Below are 16,410 nucleotides of genomic sequence, written 5' to 3'. Positions count from 1 at the left end.
GACACTTTGTGGACAAACTAACCTAATTTAAACAATTGTAGTATGTATAGGTATTGTTGCTTGGGTATGCGTTTATCATTCTGTAAAAGAAATGGAGGAAATCTGGTTGAAGCTTTGTTTATCCCCTTTTTTTTCCTCTATTGATAATAATTTGGTTCAAACTATGTCTGGCGGTGGTTAAGATGTACATTTTAAATTTCTAAGTTAGGACATACCAAAGGATAGGTGGGGTATTTATTCCCCTTTTTTTAATAAAAGAATGTTTTTTATTCATATTGATATTCTATGGAGTGTTTATTCTTTTTAGCTTGTGCTTGCGATGCGGCTCTAGCTGGGAGAGGTGAAGGTGGTTGAGATGGTTAGATGCCTATTTATGGGCAGTTTGGGACGGGTAGTTGCCCCCTCTGGGCAGGGGATGAGTTCCCCTACTCATCGCTGTTGGCGCTTTATATGTTGGTTTGTTTTCTGGATTTTGTTGTTTTTTATTTTTGATAATTTTGTACATTTGTTAAATGTAGTGGTTTTAGTTTATGTAGTTTTTATATTTGGTGGACCATGCGACACTAAGGCTCAGCAATTTGTGGTTCGGGTTCCTCCTCTCTGGAATTTAAATGTAATTACAGAAGATTATGACTAATGATTTGATTAAATGGTGTACCTGGAATATCAAGGGAAGTCACTCACCAATTAAGAGGAAGAAGGTACTCTTGAGTCTTAGAAAGGAGAAGGTGGATATTGCTTTGTTACAGGAGACACATTTGGATGACAAGGAGCATCTGAAATTACAGCAGAATGGCTTTGACCGAGTTTATTTTTCATCATTTAATACCAGAAGTAGGGGAGTAGCTATATTGGTAAGGAAAAATCTCTCATTTAAATTGTTGGAATGTGTTAAAGACACATATGGGAGGTTCATAATTCTTAAAGCCTTGATAAATGGGGAAGAATATGGCATTTTAAATGTTTATTGTCCCCCAGCTCATCCTCTTAAATTCTGGTAGATGCTTTTTCTAAACTGATAAGTCTCAAGTCTTGGCACATCATTATAGGGGGAGATTTTAACTGCCTCATGGACCCCACAGTAGACAGGTTGCCTAAAGGTCCCTCAATATCCTGTGCACAAACTAAACAGTTATTGGGTTTGTGTGGGGAATTAGGATTGGTGGACGTCTGGAGGTGTCTCCACCGTACAGGTAGGGATTTCACGTTTTTCTCCAATCTGCATAGATGTCACACGAGGATTGATTTTTTTCCTGACCCCTGCGGTAACCCTGGATCTGGTGGCATCCTTACGATTGGTAATATTGCCATCTCTGATCATTCTCCAGTGTGCCTCTTGGTTAAGATTAAGGATGTTACAGTGAATTCAAGGTACTGGCGAATGGACCCCTTTATTTTCATGGACAGCAAGTTTGTGGAGTATTTCTCTAGGGAATTTCGGGCATTCCTAGACATCAACATAGGCTTGGTTGATAGCTCATCTGTTCTCTGGGAAACTGCCAAAGTTTATGCCAGAGGGTTAGTTATTTCATATTCCACCAGTAGGAAGCGGCAGAAGGGTGAGCAGCAACGTCTCCTTGAAGCACGGTTGAAGACAGCCAAGAAGGCCTATTTTGACAGACCCTCGTTGATCAAACTACAGAGGATTACGGCACTGCGGTCTGCACTAAATTCCGTGTTCACGCAGACGGCAAAGAAGGAGCTGGCTTTTGCAAAGCAAAGGTTATATGAGCACGGTGACAGGCCAGGCAAATACTTAACATACCTTGCCAGAAAGAGAAGTGCCCCACAAACCATTACAGCGATTAGGGAAGGGTCTGGGAACCTTACATGTGATTCTAAAAAGATTAATGTGGCGTTCCAGAGATTCTACTCTAAGTTATATCAGTCTGAGAATTGTGAGGAGGGACAGGCCAAAATGGAATCCTTTTTTAGAGATCTGAAGCTCCCGGGTGTGACTCCCGAACAACAGTCCTTTCTCAATGCCCCATTATCAGAGCAAGAAGTGCAGGAAGCTGTGAGGCAGCTTCAGAGTGGAAAGGCGCCCAGTCCTGATGGACTTCCCAGTGAATTCTATAAGGAATTTATAAGTATACTGTCAGGCCCGATGCTGAATATGTTTAATGATTCATACAGTCATGTTTGTCTCCCACTATCTCAGAGAGAGGCCAATATTTCACTTATCCTTAAAAAAGGGAATGATCCGGAAGACTGTGCTTCATACAGGCCCATCTCGCTCTTAAATGTGGACTTTAAGATCCTCTCTAAGGCTCTTGCGTTAAGGCTGGAGACTGTGTTACCCTCTATTATTAAAGAGGATCAGAAGGTCGCAGATCCTCCAATAACGTTAAGAGGCTGCTTAACGTAATTCAAGCATGCCAACAGCAGTCAATACAGGGTTTGGTGATTTCTGTAGATGCAGAGAAGGCATTTGACCAAGTTGAGTGGCCGTACCTTTTCTGTACTCTAGACTGGTTTGGTCTGGGCGAAGTTTTCATAAGATGGGTAAAGGTTCTCTACAGTGTACCTCTCGCTGTGGTCATTACCAACGGGGTACGATCAAGCAACTTTAATATTTTTAGGGGCAGCCGGCAGGGCTGTCCCCTTTCACTATTACTTTTTACGTTGGTGATTGAACCGTTGGCAGAGACCATTCATGGGGATCTCAATATATCAGCTCCAGAAGTGGGGTCAAAATTACATAAGATCTCGCTGTATACAGATGATGTTCTAATTTTCTTGACAAATCCAGCAGTTTCAGTGCCTTGCCTGATACAATGCATTCACGTGTTCGGCGCCTTTTCAGGGTATAAGGTTAATTTTGTTAAATCAGAGGCTATGCCTATGGGTGGTCTTACGAAAGAGTTGGCTCTTGAGAGTGACTATAGATTCCCATTTAGGTGGTCAAAGGGGGTTGTGTGTATTTGGGCATATTCATTACTCCAGTTCTGGATTGGCTGTTCAAAGTCAATTTTACTCAATTATTTGAAAAAATTAAACAAGATCTCCAAGGATGGGAGGCACTTTCAGTCTCATGGTTGGGTCGGATAGCGTTTATTAAGATGAATATTCTCCTTCGTTTGCAATACCCTATACGGATGCTCCCCATAATTTTCAATAAACAAACACTCAGGAGTCTGAACAGTTGGTTCAGCTCCTTTATCTGGCACCGTAAACGGCCCCTCATTAAATTAGCCAAACTGCAGTTGCCTCACAGATTGGGGGGAGTAGATCTTCCGGACATTAAAAATTACCAATTAAGCTCGCTTTTGACCTACGTAAGTGATTGGGTTTGTGGGGATCCTCTTTCAATATGGCTAGATATCGAAGCCTCCCAGGCAAGGTGCCCCCTTACCAGTTCGCTGTTTTTGGACAAAGTGAGGACAGTGAGGGAATATTGCCATAACCCAATATTCATCAATACTGTTAAAGCATGGAGGGCAATTCGGCAGAGAGAAGGTAATATTGGCAAAACATCTTTGTTTACGCCTTTAGTGGGTATGCTGGGTTTTCAACCGGGTATGATAGATTCAGGATTTAAACTTTGGGAAGCTAGGGGTATATCTTGCATGGGTGATTTATTTGAGGGAGATGTAATGATGTCCTTCGATCAGTTAGTACGGAAGTCCGAGTTATCTAATAGAGACCTCTTTTCTTTTATTTCAAGTTAGGGATTTTATTCAAAAAAAGATCACACTTCTGATTGATCTCTACAAATCTGACATAGAAAGAGGGGTACTAAGGGCTAAGAGTATACTCTTTCCCAGTACTTTACATCACCAATTGGGGTGTGCCACCTCAGATGAGTCCGATCTGCAGGATGTGGGAAAGAGAGCTGGGTGTTGAAGTTTCTTCAGAGGCATGAGAGGATATTTGGGAGAATGCAAGGAAGATATCAATTTGCAATAGGACCCATGCTTTACAGTTGAAGATTCTCCACAGGGTCCACTTAGCCCCACACCATTTGTCAAAATTTAAACCAGGGGTATCTTCAGCATGTCCCAAGTGCAAGGTCTGCACGGGCACTCTTACCCATTGTCTTTGGTCTTGTGACAGGCTTCAAACATATTGGAGCACTGTGGCGGGTGCAATGGAGAGGATTTTAGGTGTACTGGTGGAGAAGGACCCTATTTCGCTCCTTTTGGGCCTACCCATTGTATTTCCTGCAGGCGCGCATAAGGCAAAACTTTTCAATATTCTTACATTCTGTGCAAGGAAGGATATCTTGCTCGGTTGGATATCCGAAAAAACCCCAGGCCTGCCAGGTTGGCGGAAGATTGTTATGGAGCATATTCCCCTGGATTTTCTCACAATTATGGTACACCACAAAACTGAGAATTTTTACAAGACATGGCAATCCTTTTTGAAATACCTGGACACAGATTTATCTGCCACACTAACAAGGGTTTTTATATAGCCGTAACGATTGTGTTTCATGAGTCCAATATCCAGGGAGGAGGAACTGTGAATATATGAGTATTTTGTTTGGCTGGGCTGAGTTATTACTATTTATTTGTTTGTTGTTAGGTATTTAAATAGTTAGTTAAATAGCTAGTTTAGCTTTTGTTTTAAATTTTATACTTCTCTATATATGTTTATACATTCGTATAGGAGGGTGGGTTGGGGATTTTTTTTAATTATTTGGGTTTAGTTTTGTACTATTTTGAATTGCATTGTTTTGTATTTGTTGTAATATTTAAAAATCTCTTTTTTCTTAATAAAAATATATTATAAAAAAAAACAATGCAAGTCCAACATGACTGGAAACCTGCATCAGTGTTCCACTGTTCCCAGGTCCTGGAATTCCCTCCTTAACAGCACAGTAGGTGGACCAGCACTGTGAGGACTGCAGTGGTTCAAGAAGGCAACTCACCCCCCCCTTGTCAAGGGGGCAACTAGGGACGGGCAATAAATGCTGGGCCCAGCCAGAAACACCTACATTCTGTGAATGAATTATATTATTAAAAAATCTAAAGACAGTGAGAGAATGGAATCCGTGCAGGAACGAATGGCTTTGATTTTGGAAAGCACCCAGAGAAACCATGATAATTCAGAATGTGCGTGTGTTTGGAGGGGGATCCAGGGATGCAGGAGGTGGATATCCCATCCTTTCTCCTTAAAATCTGAGCTAAACAAACAGCATTTGTCAAGTAAGTGTCAGTCAAAACATGAAATCGTGATTAACTCACTCCCATATGCAGGTTCAAAGTTTTACATGACAGCAGAAAAAAACTCTAAAAAGGTAGAGAGATTTCATCTGGTAAATAACCCGCTATTCCATTACTGCTACTTTTCACTATAAGTTTCAGAACTTTGGGGAAAAGAGATCAAAACAGAGGGACTTTTAAAACGGGGTGAGAGTAGAGTAAGAGAGCAGGTGTCATGTGGGAGGTGAACAAAACAGAGCAGTGATCCTACACAGCTGTCTGACCAGGCAGTGATCCTTCACAGCTGTCTGACCAGGCAGTGATCCTTCACAGCTGTCTGACCAGGCAGTGATCCTTCACAGCTGTCTGACCAGGCAGTGATCCTTCACAGCTGTCTGACCAGGCAGTGATCCTACACAGCTGTCTGACCAGGCAGTGATCCTTCACAGCTGTCTGACCAGGCAGTGATCCTACACAGCTGTCTGACCAGGCAGTGATCCTTCACAGCTGTCTGACCAGGCAGTGATCCTACACAGCTGTCTGACCAGGCAGTGATCCTGCAAAGCTGTCTGACCAGGCAGTGATCCTACACAGCTGTCTGACCAGGCAGTGATCCTTCACAGCTGTCTGACCAGGCTATGATCCTTCACAGCTGTCTGACCAGGCAGTGATCCTTCACAGCTGTCTGACCAGGCAGTGATCCTTCACAGCTGTCTGACCAGGCAGTGATCCTGCAAAGCTGTCTGACCAGGCAGTGATCCTACACAGCTGTCTGACCAGGCAGTGATCCTACACAGCTGTCTGACCAGGCAGTGATCCTACACAGCTGTCTGACCAGGCAGTGATCCTTCACAGCTGTCTGACCAGGCAGTGATCCTTCACAGCTGTCTGACCAGGCAGTGATCCTACACAGCTGCCTGACCAGGCAGTGATCCTGCAAAGCTGTCTGACCAGGCAGTGATCCTACACAGCTGTCTGACCAGGCAGTGATCCTGCAAAGCTGTCTGACCAGGCAGTGATCCTTCACAGCTGTCTGACCAGGCAGTGATCCTGCAAAGCTGTCTGACCAGGCAGTGATCCTTCACAGCTGTCTGACCAGGCAGTGATCCTTCACAGCTGTCTGACCAGGCAGTGATCCTACAAAGCTGTCTGACCAGGCAATGATCCTACAAAGCTGTCTGACCAGGCAGTAATCCTACAAAGCTGTCTGACCAGGCAGTGATCTTGCAAAGCTGTCTGACCAGGCAGTAATCCTACAAAGCTGTCTGACCAGGCAGTAATCCTACAAAGCTGTCTGATCAGGCAGTGATCTTGCAAAGCTGTCTGACCAGGCAGTGATCCTGCAAAGCTGTCCGACCAGGCAGTGATCCTGCAAAGCTGTCTGACCAGGCAGTGATCCTGCAAAGCTGTCTGACCAGGCAGTGATCCTGCAAAGCTGTCTGACCAGGCAGTGATCCTGCAAAGCTGTCTGACCAGGCAGTGATCCTTCACAGCTGTCTGACCAGGCAGTGATCCTTCACAGCTGTCTGACCAGGCTATGATCCTTCACAGCTGTCTGACCAGGCAGTGATCCTTCACAGCTGTCTGACCAGGCAGTGATCCTTCACAGCTGTCTGCCTCTGCTGTCAAGTGTCAAGTGTCTCCAGACATGGAAGATGGGTCTAACAAAAATAAACTAAGAGTGAAATTCTCAGCTGACCTTGGAGAAACTCAGTACGGGGAGCTCCTCACAACAGGGGAACAGCTAAGTGTTTTCTTTAAGTCTAACCATACTTTGTTTTTGTAAATCTATAACAGGGAGTAGGGTGATTATTTTTGTGTGCATATGTTTTATTGTGATCTGTCTCTAGATTAAGCTTTTTTAAAATATAAAACATAGCTACCAAGTAGGGAGTGTTGGACTCTCAGGGAAATGTAGCACTAACAGCCAAGATTCAGGTACCATGATTGGCTCTACTGTAATGAGGGGTACATCAGTTTCCAAACTCTCGATTGTGATAGGGTCTCCCTAGTCAGAGGCACAGACAGACGTTTCGGCAGCAGACTATGAGACATTAGAATGGCGCATTGCCTCCCTAGTGCCCTGCTCAAGGATATTTCAGAGAGTGTAGAATATTCTCAAACAGGAGAGCAACCAGCAGGAAATCATTGTACACACTGGTACCAACAACACAGGAAGAGAAAAGAATGAGGCTCTGAGGAGAGAATATAGGAAGTTATGCAGAAGGTTAAGAAGTAGATCCTCGAGATTAGTAATATCTGTATTCCTCCCAGAGCCACGTGCTAGAGAGGGGAGGAATAGGAGGATGGAGCAGATGGATGTGTGGCTGAGAAGCTGGTGAAGGAGGTCTCTTCAGCAGAACTTCTGCTGTCTCCCCACAGATGCTGCCAGACCTGCTGAGTTTCACCAGCAATTTCTGTTTTTGTGTCAATGCAAACTAACTGGCCGGTTATCTCCTGACTCCATTTCTCAACTGACCATGACTACACTTCAAATAGAATTCATTGGCCGCACAGGACATTAGGATTTACTGAGAACAATGGAAGCCATTGCACAAACGCCAGCTCCTCAAACCTTTTAAAATACAAAAGTGCTATTCTTGTCAAAATTCTCTCTTTGACTAATGTTTCCCACCGTCTGGGTTGTGGTGCCACAGTGGTTAGCACTCTCAGTGCCAGGGACCCAGGTTCGATTCCAGCCTCGGGCAACTGTCTGTGTGAAGTTTGCACATTCTCCCCAGATCTGTGTGGGTCTCCTCCCAGAATCCAAAGATGTGCTGGTCAGATGAATTGGCCATGCTAAATTGTCCATAGTGTTCAGAGAAGTGTAGGTTAGTTGCATTAGTCAGGGTAAGTGTAAGATAATAAGAGAAGGGAATGGGACTGGGTGGGTTACGTTTGGACTTGCTGGGCCGAAGGGCCTGTTTCCACACTGTAGGGATTCTATTCTAAAATGTGTGGCACTGGAAAAGCACAACAGGGGAGGCAGCATCCAAGAAGCAGGACAGTCGATGTTTCCGGAATTCCTGACAAAGGGCTTTTGCCTGAAACATCAATTCTCCTGCTCCTCGGAAGCTGCCTGACCTGCTGTGCTTTTCCAGCGCTACACTTTTCGACTCTGCCTCTCCAGCATCTGCAGTCCTCAATTTCTCCCAATGTTTCCCACAATATCATGAGTACACCCACTCATCCTACAGCTATGCTGGACATTGTTAGCTGTTTTCCTCTGGATCCCCATAAAAATGCCACATACTAAATTAAATTTAGGCGAGACGGTGGCATTGTGGTAGTGACACTAAGCCAGGAATGCAGGGGTCAGCGTGATGCGCTGTTTGCACAAGGATTCAAATCCCACCATGCAGTGACTGACATTTAAATTCAATGAATGACATTGAGAATATGATCTTCTCTGGGTCAGCAGGACTGTAGTAAGAGGAGAAAGTGGCTCAGTTACAATTGTATTCACTGGAGTTTTGAAGACTAAGGGAGTGAGACTAAGACTCACTGAAACTTATAAAATTCTAAAAGGACCAGCCAGGACAATCATGGATAGGATGTTCCTGATGACCAGGGAATGCAGGACCAGGGGTCACAGTCTGAGGATACAGGGGTAGGACTGAGATGGGGAGAAATGTCTTCACCCAGACTGTGGGATTCTCTGTCACAGAAAGTGGTTGAGGTCAAAACACAGGCTGTTCTCAAAAAGGAGTTAGATGTAGTTCTTAGAGCTAAAGGGATCCAAGGGGATGACAGGAGAAAATGGGAACAGGGCACTGAGCTGGATAATCAGATTGACTGGTGAAGCTAACTCAAAGGGCCGAATGGCCTACTCCAACTCCTGTTTTCTATGAAGCTAGTCTCAGTAATGGTGACCACAAATTGTCATAAAAACCCACCTGTTTCACTCAGGTCCTTTCGGGAGAGAAATCTGCCAACCTTATCCGGTCTGGCCTACATGTACTCCAGACCCACAGTAATGTGGTTAACTACCCTCAAACTGTCTGGGAAGCCAACAACCCACTGTAACTAAAGGAATGGGTGATAAAAGATAGACCTTGCCAACTGGGCCTACATGGAAGTGTTAAATAAAATGCTCCGTCTTTTAAACAGCACAGCTTCTGAATTGCTTGAATGTGTGCAGCACTGGTGGTGTGTTCAGTCTCGGCTGTTACAGAGTTAAAGTTGACAAGACCCAAGTTGGACACTGAGCTGGCTGCTACAGCTCACCTGAGGGTCACACGTTTGTCAGTTCAAATCCCACTCCAGATCCTCTACACAGAAATCCACACTGCTGCTTCCAGCACAATCCTGAGGGAGCCCTCTCTGCATGTAAAAGATCCCATGGAACTGTTCTGAAGTATATTAGGACAGTTCTGCCAGCCTAGGGCAGCATTTCAAGAACAGATTGCAGACGGTGGGGAGAATTGGTTGACACATTACAACAGCAACAACATCTGAAAACTATAAAAATCGGCTGCAAAGCACTTTGGGATGGCCTGAGGTCAGGAAAGGTGCTATAGAAATGCCAGCACTCTCAGCATTCAGTCTGACAAAATACACAATGGTTCATCTCACAAATAATCAGCTCTACAGAGACAAAACAAGCACCATTTAACACCAGCAATCCTTGACTGCTATTCAAAACTTGCCCCCTACTCACTCCCCTTTATCCCAGCAATTATCTTCAAAACACACTGGATTTTCAAGGTCTTGGAGATGAAGGAAAACAAAACGGTCAACTCTAACACAAAGAAAGAGTGGATTTGTTCTGCATGTTGTTGCTGATGTGACCAACACGTGGCTCACATTCAAGGCTTCCTTCCAAAAGGCAAAACACATTTATTCTGGCTGCATCCAAAACTTGAAAGCAGCTGATTCATTTTGAAACAAACTGCACCCAACAGCCCACAAACAGCAACACATGTTCTCAAAGTGGCCTGTGATTTTTGGCTCCTGAATAATTAGATAATCACTTGGTGGTTTAAATAAGGAGAGCCCAGTGGACATCAGCCTCTGTGACCCACTGCTTATTTAGAGGGTTGTAGAGAATAATGTTTCGTTTTATTCATTTACAGGACGTGGACATTGCTGGCTAGGCAGCATTTATTGCCCATCCCTAATTGCCCAGAGGGTAGTTAAGAGCCAACGACATTGCTGTGGGTTTGGAGTCACATGTAGGCCAGACCAGGTAAGGATGGCAGTTTCCTTCCCTAAAGGATATGAGACTAGCTTTTTACCAAATTCAAATTCGATCATCAGGATTCAAAGCCATGCCCTCACAGTATTAGTCTTGGACTCTGAAATAATATGAATGACATTACACATTAACCCATTCCTGATGAAGGGCTCCTGCCCAAAACATCGATTTTCCTGCTCCTTGGATGCTGCCTGACCTGCTATGCCTTTCCTGCACCACTCTAATCTTTACACAATAACCCTGGTCATTGTATGGTGGCTCAGTGGTTAGCATTGCTGCCTCACAGTGCCAGGGACCTGGGTTCGATTCCAGCCTCAGGCATCTGTCTGTGTGGAGTTTGCACATTCTCCCCAAGTCTTTGTGGGTCTACTCCCACAGTCCAAAAATGTGCAGGTTAGGGTGGATTAGTCGGGGGCAATGTAGGGTTACAGAGATGGGGTGGTGGGTCTGGGAGACCTGCTCTTCAGAGGGGTCAGTGTGGACTCGATGGGCTGAATAGCCTACTTCAATGCTGTAGGGGTTCTATTTCCCTAGCTCAGCGCTTTCCAAACCGTAGCACCAGTGAGGGTCACCGGGTGAGATTTCAGGGTGATGGGCTGAGTTCGGCAATGGCACCGTGGACTCGGGTCAGATTTCTTAGAGTTGCAAGACCCTCCTGGAAACGTTTCCACTTCTATCTTCCAGTGGGTCAGACAGACTGACCACAGAGTCTGCTTCTGCCTTTCCGGGGCAAGTCCGTCTGCTCCTCAACTCTCGCTTTACTCAACTCCTATCCCCCACCTCCTTCCCCCAAAGGCTGGGTCAAACAAAGTGGGAGGGATAAAACAGGAGTCACGTTTGGAAACATTCTGGGAGAGAACAACCTAGATTGAAGGCGATACATTCAAATCTCTGAATCCTTGAGTTCTTACCAACAACTTTCTTGAGCTCTGCATTTGTTACAGGAATCCTCTTGGCAGTAGCAAGACGAGGGGTGCTGAAACCCACCTCCTCGGCGATTCTGAAGAGATCTTTCCACCACAGAGCTCCTCCAAGACATTCACCTGAACAAAGATTATCAGACCAAGCACAGAACACATATGTTACCTGGTTGCCAGACACAGATTATACCAGTCATAGAGATGTACAGCATGGAAACAGACCTTTCGATCCTACTCGTCCATGCCGACCAGATATCCCAACCCAATCTAGTCCCACTGCCAGCACCCAGCCTATATCCCTCCAAACCCTTCCTATTCATATACCCATCCAAATGCCTTTTAAATGTTGCAATTGTACCAGCCTCCACCACTTCCTCTGACAGGTGAAAGTGGGTACTGCAGTTGCTGGAGATTAGAGTGGTGCTAGAAAAGCACAGCAGGTCAGGCAGCATCTATGGAGCAGGAAAATTGACGTTTTTGGGTGAAAGCCTGATTCCTGAAGAAGGACTTTGGTCAAAACGATGCTTTTTCTGCTCCTTGGAGGCTGACCTGCTGTGGTTTTCCGACACTACTCAATCTTGACTCACTTCCTCTGGCAGCTCAACACACACACACACACACACACACACACACACACACACACACACACACACACACACACACACACACACACACACACACACACACACCTCTGTGTGAAAACGTTGCCCCTTCGGTCCCTTTTATATCTTTCCCCTCTCACCCTATGCCCTCTAGTTCTGGACTCCCCGACCCAGGGAAAAGATTTTGTCTATTTACCCTGTCCATGCCCCTCATGATTTTATAAACCTCTATAAGGTCACCCCTCAGCCTCTGACGCTCCAGGGAAAACAACCCCAGCCTGTTTAGCCTCTCCCTATAGCTCAAACCCTCCAACCCTGGCAACATCCTTGTAAATCTTTTCTGAACCCTTTCAGGTTTTATAATATCTTTCCGATAGCCAGGAGACCGGAATTGCACATGGCATTCCAGAAGTAGTCTAACCAATGTCCTGTGCATGACTTCCCAATAAAAACAGCCTGGCAACGCATCACCAAGTCTCCACCCGAGTCTCTCTGGACCTGGGTGGGAAGAGGCCAAGTGATCTGCCCTCCTTCGTTGCCCCGCACTCAGGGGTAAGACTGGTAAAGGTACTCAGAGCCAGACTGTGGTCAGAAACCCCTGGCTCGGGCTGTACAGTTCATCAGGTTAGACCTAACAGTTTCATCCACATATACACTTTCCTTTTCATTTTTCTCCCTCAACGTTAAACTGACAAAATCACTGCTGGGCCAGAGGGCAAGTGAGGGTGGAGGGTCAGTAATGAACTCTTGTGCGGCTTGGAAGTTAAAATCCAGAAGGTTCTATATGGAGCAGCCGGCTCACCCCTGCAGTTTGCTGCACAAGTCAGAACAGTGACAGTTACCCCATATCAATACCTTCAGTGGACCCAAACAGATATGGAACCCACAGATTCTCTCAACGGCCACAACAACGGCCCAAAAGTTTTCACTCATGCTCCCTTTCCTCCCACTTTGATCTCCCCCTCAATCTCCTTTCAACGAAATTAGCAATGCCCTATCTCTGGATCTCCTCCCTTCACTCGACACCTCTCGATAAGATGGAGAAAGGTTTTGACATTGTCCTGGAGTCTGCGACTGGAAGAACACAGAATATGAATCAATTTCTCCAGAATATTTGCTGCTGCAACAAAATAATCAGGTTCCTTTGCCACTTACCCCACAAAATCTTGTGTGTTCTTATTGCTTCGGGAAGGATGCAGTCAGCGTAGACATCACTGAAGTACATTTCGCCCCCGTCCTAATAATGGAGAAACCATTTCACTTCAGCGTCCATCAGCAAGAACCTGTTATTCCTCTTTCAATAAAACAGGGCTCGGGTCTGTGCAGTTGGACGTATGAACCAATCAACCAGAAACAAGTGTAGGATATTCAGCCATTCAATACTATCATGGCTGATCTGACATTAACCTCAACTCTGCTTTCCTGTGTGTCCCCAGATAATCTTCCACCCTCTCGGTCATCGAGACACTATCGCCCTCTACCCCAATAATATTTAAAAGGTTCTGACCTTTTCAGGACTTTCCTACTGTCCAAAGCCAACAAACTCAATGCAAACTAAGGGATGGAACTGCAACACTCCAGGGTTCTCTGCTTTCAAATTAAAGACTTGATTTTAAAGGATTAAACTTTTACACTGAAGTCTTGAATTCAAGGATTGAGCAGCTGGTTATGACAGAAAGGAGGAGTCAACCGACCCCCACCCCCCAAGACCCATCCGTCACCATCCCCTCCTTCAAAAGCATCCTCTCCCGAACCTGCCAACTCTTGTGGGCCCAGCAATTCGACTCTGCCAGCTCACCTAATGTAGCGATAGGCTTAACTACAGACCTCGATCACTCCCTCCCCACCTCCATCGTTCACACACAGGGAAGCGATGGCTTAGTGGCATTATCGCTGGACTGTTAATCCAACGACCCAGATAACATTCTGGGGAGCCAGGTTCAAATTCCACTGCAGCAGATGGTGACATCCGAATTCAATTTTAAAAAATCTGGAATTAGAGTCGAACGATAATCATGAGTCCATTGTCAGAAAATCCCATCTGGTTCACTAATGTCCTTTAGGGAAGGAATCTGCCATCCTTCTCTGATCTGGCCTACACGTGACTCCAGACCCACAGCAATGTGGTTAATTCTTAACTGCCCTCTGGGCAATTAGGGATGGGCAATAAATGCTGCCTAGCCAGAGATGTTCTCATCCCATGAATGAAGACAAAACAAACCTTCCAGTGATATTAGGGTCAGGAACAGCGCTGATTTCCTTAATCCCCACACCTTCCTTGTTCTCAGGAGCATCCTGGGCCGGAGCAGAATTACTCTAGCCATCAGATGTGGAGGAGCTGGTGTTGGACTGGGGTGGACAAAGTTAAAAAATCACACAACACCAGGTTAAAGTCCAACAGGTTTATTTGGAAACACTAGCTTTCAAGAGGCAGTGCTCTGAAAGCTAATGCTTCCAATTAAACCTGTTGGACTAAAACCTGGTGTTGTGTGATTTTTTTAACTTTGTCCACCCCAGTCCAACACCAGCTCCTCCACATCATTTGTGAAGGAAAGGAGAGCGGCAATTGACTTAGGGTGATAACAAACAGGCAACCTGTTCTCCAAACACAGCTGCAACTTGTCAGATACCAGGGGAAACATCGCGTGCATACCTTTAACACTCGATACGCTTCTTTCAGCACAGCCTTTTTATCAGGTGATAGGTTAATCACACAGTTAGATCTGAAAGAAAACAAAATATGGTCCAAACTATTCCTCTCTGTAAGATTATTTTAATCTATGACAGCCAAGGACATCTACCCAAACAAACAGGAAACAAACATTTAAACTTGGTGGACAAAGTTCAAAATCACTCAACACCAAGGTATAGTCCAACAGGATTATTTGGAAGCAATAGCTTTCTGAGCACTGGCCCTTCATCAGGTAGCTAGTGGGGCAGGATCATAAGTCACAGAATTTATAGCACAAGATCACAGTGTCATGCAACTGATACGATTTTTTGAACAAACCCAGATTGCTGTTAAGTCTTTCGTCTTTCAGAATGGGTTGCAGGCTTCTGTTCATTAATATTTAAATCCCGGAATTTCTTTCATGTCACATTCCCGAGATAACTTAAGGTTTTATTAAAAAAAGGGGGACATCTCAACTCAGACAATGCATCAAAGGTATGAGGTTAGAATCTGTATGAAACCCAATCTTGAGCCAGACTGGTTCTATTTCCAAAGTAGGAATGTGTAAAATGTCACATGGATTGACTGCCTGTAGATTGCATGCTTTTAGAGCAAAATAGAATGTATCTGCAAATGTAAATTCGCCCCTTAGACTTACGTATGCGTGCACGTGTGAAGGAGAGAGACAGAGAGAGTGAGAGGCAGACAGAGAGAGAGGGGCAGAGTTTCTATGCAGGAGAGAGTGTGAATGTGAGCGTGTGTCCGCGCGCATGCTTGGTAGACTGTGCACGAGTGTGACGGAGTATGAGCCTGGGAGAAGGTAGGTGTGTGTATGTGTATATATGTGCGTGTGCGTGTGCGTGTGTGTGTGTGTGTGTGTGTGCGCGCGTGCGTGTATGTATGTGTGTGTGTGTGTGTGCGTGTGTGTGTGTGCGTGTATGTGTGTGCGTATGTGTGTGTGCGTGTGTATGTGCATGTGTATGCATGTGCGTGTGTGCGTGTGTGCATCTGTGTATGTGCGTGTGTGTACGTGTGCATGCGCGCGTGTATGTGTATGCATGTGTGTATGTGTGCATGTGTATGCGTGTGTGCACGTGTGTGCACGTGTGTGCACGTGTGTGTGCATGTGTGTGCACGTGCGTGTGTACGCATGTGCGTGTGTGCGCATGTGCGTGTGTGCGCATGTGTGTCTGTGCACGTGTGTGTATAGGTGCGTGTGCACATATGTGTGTGTGTGCGTATATGTGCGTGTGTGTGTGTGTAGTGCAGTGGGGTCACCTGTAGTGTGACATGAACCCAAGGTCCCGGTTGAGGCCATCCTGAACTTGGCTACTAGCCTCTGCTCGGCCACTCTGTGTTTTTGTCTATCGTGAAGTCCACCTTGGAGGATGGTCATTAATATTTGCATATGAATGAATCGAAATCCGCAACCCATTCTAAAGGATAAAAGACTGAACAGCAATCTAGGGTTGTTCAATATGTCGCATCAGTGTATGACACTGTGATCTTTTGCCATAAACTCTGTGTCCTACACACCTGCCCCACTAGCTCCCTGATGAAGGAGCAGCTCCGAAAGTTAGTGTTTCCAAATAATCCTGTTGGACTCTGACTTGGTGTTGTGTGATTTTTAACTTTGTCCATCCCACCCCGGCACCAGCTCCTCCACATCACCGAACTGGCTGTGGGCTGGAATCCAATCACACAACAGCTAGAGATGCAAATATCCGGCAATTCCGCCTCTCTGCGAGGAGCGTCCAGCTCCCTCTGCACCAGGGAGAGCGGTAGGAATGTCAGGCTCCCTCTGCACGGAGGGTCATGGGGTGTTGGGCTCCATCTGCGTGGAGGGCATTAGGGGCATCAGGCTCCCTCGGCG

General features: G+C 45.5%; 1 protein-coding gene across 2 annotated transcripts in view; it reads right to left on the bottom strand.

Annotated features, from left to right (window-relative positions):
* The window catches only part of as3mt (arsenite methyltransferase), a 64,153-nt gene that overhangs the window by 18,550 nt on the left and 29,193 nt on the right, over window positions 1-16,410 (bottom strand). For both annotated transcript variants that reach the window (XM_043713041.2, XM_043713042.2), the window contains exons 6-8: window positions 14,520-14,589; window positions 13,022-13,103; window positions 11,256-11,387 (exon numbers count right to left, since the gene is read on the bottom strand). In XM_043713041.2, coding sequence (XP_043568976.2) covers window positions 11,256-11,387; window positions 13,022-13,103; window positions 14,520-14,589 — 284 coding nt within the window. The remainder of the gene's footprint in view (window positions 1-11,255; window positions 11,388-13,021; window positions 13,104-14,519; window positions 14,590-16,410) is intronic.

This window comes from Chiloscyllium plagiosum, unplaced genomic scaffold, assembly GCF_037043375.1.
Source record: "Chiloscyllium plagiosum isolate Xiang-an unplaced genomic scaffold, Cpla_swu_hap1 HiC_scaffold_22, whole genome shotgun sequence".
Taxonomy (NCBI): domain Eukaryota; kingdom Metazoa; phylum Chordata; class Chondrichthyes; order Orectolobiformes; family Hemiscylliidae; genus Chiloscyllium; species Chiloscyllium plagiosum.
The sequence above is the reverse complement of the archived record's forward strand: the minus strand, read 5'-3'. Positions and strand labels throughout refer to the sequence as shown.